This window comes from Phoenix dactylifera, chromosome 12 (assembly GCF_009389715.1).
Source record: "Phoenix dactylifera cultivar Barhee BC4 chromosome 12, palm_55x_up_171113_PBpolish2nd_filt_p, whole genome shotgun sequence".
Taxonomy (NCBI): domain Eukaryota; kingdom Viridiplantae; phylum Streptophyta; class Magnoliopsida; order Arecales; family Arecaceae; genus Phoenix; species Phoenix dactylifera.
This window is the reverse complement of record NC_052403.1, coordinates 12,099,614-12,103,730: the sequence shown is the minus strand read 5'-3', so window position 1 is coordinate 12,103,730 and position 4,117 is coordinate 12,099,614. Positions and strand designations below refer to the sequence as shown.

The 4,117-nt window shown below is 56.0% G+C and overlaps 1 protein-coding gene across 1 annotated transcript; it reads right to left on the bottom strand.

Moving 5' to 3' along the window:
* Positions 1-1,752: 1,752 nt before the first annotated feature.
* On the bottom strand, positions 1,753-3,894 carry LOC120112805. The gene is made up of 3 exons (XM_039132693.1): positions 3,237-3,894; positions 2,985-3,141; positions 1,753-2,287 (listed from the first exon to the last, which is right to left on the bottom strand). Exons 1-3 carry the CDS (start codon positions 3,892-3,894, stop codon positions 1,753-1,755), a joined length of 1,350 nt encoding a protein of 449 aa, XP_038988621.1.
* Positions 3,895-4,117: the final 223 nt, after the last annotated feature.

The following is a 4,117-nucleotide window of genomic DNA, read 5'->3' as shown; positions in this document are numbered from 1 at the left end:
CCTCGACTAAGGTCGGGATGCCCCGTGAGTCGACAGTAGAGTCCCAAACTTCCTTGACCTCGGAAAGCATCGCAGGTCGATAGTGTGTTCCTAGACCCCTCGACCTTGTGCACGATCCCTCGACTAAGGTCGGGATGCCCGTGAGTCGACAATAGAGTCCCAAACTCCCTCGACCTCGGAAAGCGTCGCAGGTCGATAGCGCGTTCCCAGATCCCTCGACCTTGCGCATGATCCCTCGACTAAGGTCGGGATGCCCCGTGAGTCGACAGTAGAGTCCCAAACTTTCTCGACCTCGGGAAGCGTCACTAGGTCGACAGCGAGCCCAAGCTTCCTCGACCTCGTGCTCGATCCCTCGACTAAGGTCGGGATGCCCCGTGAGTCGACAGTAGAGTCCCAAACTTCCTCGACCTCGGGAAGCGTCACCAGGTCGACAGCAAGCCCAAGCTCCCTCGGCCTCATGCTCGATCCCTCGACTAAGGTCGAGATGCTCCGTGGGTCGACAGTAGAGTCCCAAACTCCCTCAACCTCGGAAAGCGTCGCCAGGCCGACAGTGAGCCCAAACTCCCTCGACCTCGGAAAGACATTAATGGGGTGGGACCTTAGCAGACCCTACAACGCGCGGACGTGCCTGAAACAGAATGACCGCGGTTTTCTCCCCTGATCGGCTTGGAGCAGGCTACGCTGTTGCGCGAGGCCCTGAACAAAGCGCCGTTTCATTCTGCAACGGGCAATGTTACCTGCGGAAGCAGACTACAAGCCAAAGAATGCCTCTAAGAGCCGGTCGTAGAGCGGAATTGGCTACCTCTACCTGAACTGCTCGGCTTCGATGGTGCGAAAGGTACCTTTCCCTTGGCATCTATATTATTGCATCCACTTGTTTATATACCATAACGATCGACAAAATCCCGACGGAGCTCGGGATCTCCCCCGATCAAGGTCGAAATGCTCTTTCGAGCCATAAGCCGAAGTCTCCTCGACCCTAGGCGTGTTCTCACCACTAGTCTCCAGGTTGATCTATACAGATCCCTGAATGAGGGCTCGGCCGAGGGCTCAGCCGAGTTTAAATGTCGGTCTAGGTTGACACCTGCTTGCGGCGACAGCCTCAAGCCTAAACCCTCTAGCCGAGCTCAGAAGTGCTGAGTCACTATGTTTCTATTCTACTAGTTGGTACGTCAATCAAATTCAAGGTTAATTGTCACGAAGGCCCTAACAATAGCTTGACTCTGGTCTACGATCCCCTCGTGAACCGACTCTAAAGTTTTTGCAAGCCTACACCCGGAAAGCCGAGTCTAAAGACTCGGCCAAGACCTTCTGGAAGATGACCTATAGGCCTGACGAAACCCCTCCGGGGTCAAAAGACCGAGCTAGGTGCTCTCGGCGAAATTTGAATCCGAGCTCAAGGGCTCGGCGAAATTCGAATCCGAGCTCGAGGGCTCGGAGAAATTCGAATCCGAGCTCGAGGATGATGAATTTTTCCAAAGTCCAAGCTCGGAGTATTCCCTATCGATCTAAGCTTAAGGACTTAGTGAACGCAATCAGGACTTAGCCGAGCCCGAGGAATACGCTGAAGGATATCTTAGTCTAAACGATTGAAAATCTGTCCACTGTGCAAAAGGAAAAGACAAGACGAGTGCAAATTTAGGAAAAGAGATTTTTTTTGATAAAGCCCAAAGGCTAAGTACAAAACCAAGGTTCGGCCATACAATTTCAGGGGCCGACCTTGCTTACAAAGAAAAGCAATGAAACAAAACCCTAAGAGGCGGGCGCAACTCCGAGGTCATCCGCAGCAATCATCTCGGCATACTCTATCGGAGCTCTCTCAAGTCCACCTGCAGCGGAGGTCTCGGCCTGGGTTTCACCAGCAGCTCGGAGGGCAGCATCAGAAGCTCCTTCGAGATCCCCCTCAGTGGGAACCTCATCCTCCTCGGTCGCCTGAACTTCGGCCCCAGCCGGGTCTTCAGACCCATCCCCCTCCTTGACCCCCGCTCCGAGTTGGAGCAGATTGAGGTCGAACTCGGGGCAGAGACGCCTCAATTGGTTACGGAAGTCCTCAAAGCCGCGGATGAGCCCGTCCACGGTCTCTTCCTCCAACAGGTCACGAAACTCTTCCGATTCTCGAAAGAGTCTCACCCCGTGCTGAGCCGCGTGCCGAGCCTCCTCCTGGGCCCTCTCCACGCGGGCTTCGAGCTCCTTGACCTTGAGCTGGGCAACCTTCACCTCCTGCTCGCGGACAGCGAGCGCCGAATGGGCCTCGGCTAGATGCGCCTCAGCAGCGCGCACCTCCGACCTGGCCAGGGCATGTGCACCCTTCTACTCCTCGAGCTCCGCGGTCAGAGCCCGAAGCTCGTCTTCAGCGGCCTCCACTCTCGTGAGGAGCCCTTTTTTATCGGCCTCGGACTCGATGTGCCTCCTCTCGGCCTCCTCCTGTCCACGCTGGCATCTTCGGGCCCGCTCCCGATAGTCGGACGCTATGTGCATCAGAGTCTCGACCTCGTGAAGATGCTGTTAACGGTGAATAGAAGAATGAGTTGAGGCTAAAAATTAAAAGCTGAAAATGAGAGTTAAAAGGTAAACCCACCCGGATTGCAGAGCAGTAGGTCCCGTCCAAGAAGCTGTTGTAGCTCGTAAACCGGATTTTGGCCTAGTCGGCCGAGAGTAGCGCGACTCGAAAAACTTGCCGTGCTACTGCAGGATCGTCGAGGGCCGAGTCACCCTCAGAGATCTCCCACGAGGGGAGGTACGGCCTCCTCTCTGGTTGGGACTCGACTTCCGAGGGACTAGGAAGATTGAGCCTCGCAGGGCTCGGCGAGGGCGGGGGCGACCTCGGAGCCCCCTGACCGCTCCCCGACTCGGGATCCGAGCGACGCTCCTCAGCAGGACGTCGATCAGGGCGCTGAGAGAGGGGAGCCGGGCAAGCCAGCATCGCGGAAGCTCCCGCAGAACTCGAGCCCCTGCGGTCCGTGCTCAGAACCTCCCGAGCAGACCTGGAAGGCCCGCCCTGGGCTATGCTCGCCTCAACACCTGCACTAGATACGGTCCTGGCTTTCTTCCTCGGCTCGGGCGGAGCCCCACCAATCTCGGCTGCCCTCTTTCGGAACCGAGCGTAAAGGGCCGCGTTCTTCATCACCATCTTCGGAACGTCTGAGCAAAAAAAAAAGAAAGGGACAATTCAAATGTCAAGAAAGAAGAAACAGAGCAGAACAAATAACAAAAACCACACAAACCACTACCCTTACCCTGAGGGCGTACCGAGCTCAGGCCAACATTGACCAGAGCGTCCTCGCTCACAAGGTCGTTCAGCAGAATATTCTCCCCGAGGCCGCTAAGAGCGTCGAGGATCTTCTGCTCGCCCTTGGACAAGTTGGGGAGCTTGTTGGTGCTTTTGATTCGGGCTTGCTCCCACCGAGGATCGAACCCCCACGTCCGCTCGGAAAACAAAAAGAAAAACTTCTCCTTCCATCCATGAATGGATGTCGGAGCACCCTGGAAGAGTGGTCGACCACCTCGAAGGGCAAGGTAGAGCCACTCTCCATCTCCTGGGTTGGACTTCAACAAGAAGTACCACCGGAAGACATTTACAGAGGTCGGCACCCCGTGCGCCAGGCACAAGGATAAAAAACCGACAATCATCCTCCACGCATTCGGAGCAAGCTGCGTCAGGACGACTTGATACGCCGCCAGCAGCTCATTCACGAACCCGTGAAGGGGGAACCGCAGGCCGGCCCAGAGTGTTTCCAAGTACACTCTGATCCGGCCCGGAGGAGGCCTCGTTATTCGATCCTCCGACCCCACAGGTTCCAGATGGAACCCCCACCGAGGGAAAAACCATTCCTCAGCCATCTCTACTTCCTCGCCACTCATGGTGGACCCAACTTCGTCCGGACCACAACCCATCTCAGAAAAACAATCAAAAAAGAAGGGGGAAAGAATCAAAAACAGAAACCCTCCGAGCAGACAAGGGGGGGAAAGGAGAGCACCTACTGGAACTCCCGCCAGAGATATCGAATTGAAGGATTGGAGAGGGAAAACCAGAGCAACCGCTTCGGGAGGCCGCCGGGAGAAATGAGGGGGATATCAGAAAACACCAAGCGATGGCGGCCAAATAGGAGCCCTTAGG

Excerpts from the sequence above, each read along its gene's own strand:
- LOC120112805 (XM_039132693.1), bottom strand. The coding sequence starts at position 3,894 with ATGGGTTGTGGTCCGGACGAAGTTGGGTCCACCATGAGTGGCGAGGAA. Across the intron at positions 3,142-3,236 it reads GAGCTCGGTACGCCCTCAGG|ACGTTCCGAAGATGGTGATG; the intron begins GTAAGGGTAGTG and ends TTTTTTGCTCAG. Across the intron at positions 2,288-2,984 it reads GCCCAGGGCGGGCCTTCCAG|GTCGGAGGTGCGCGCTGCTG; the intron begins GTCTGCTCGGGA and ends TGCCCTGGCCAG.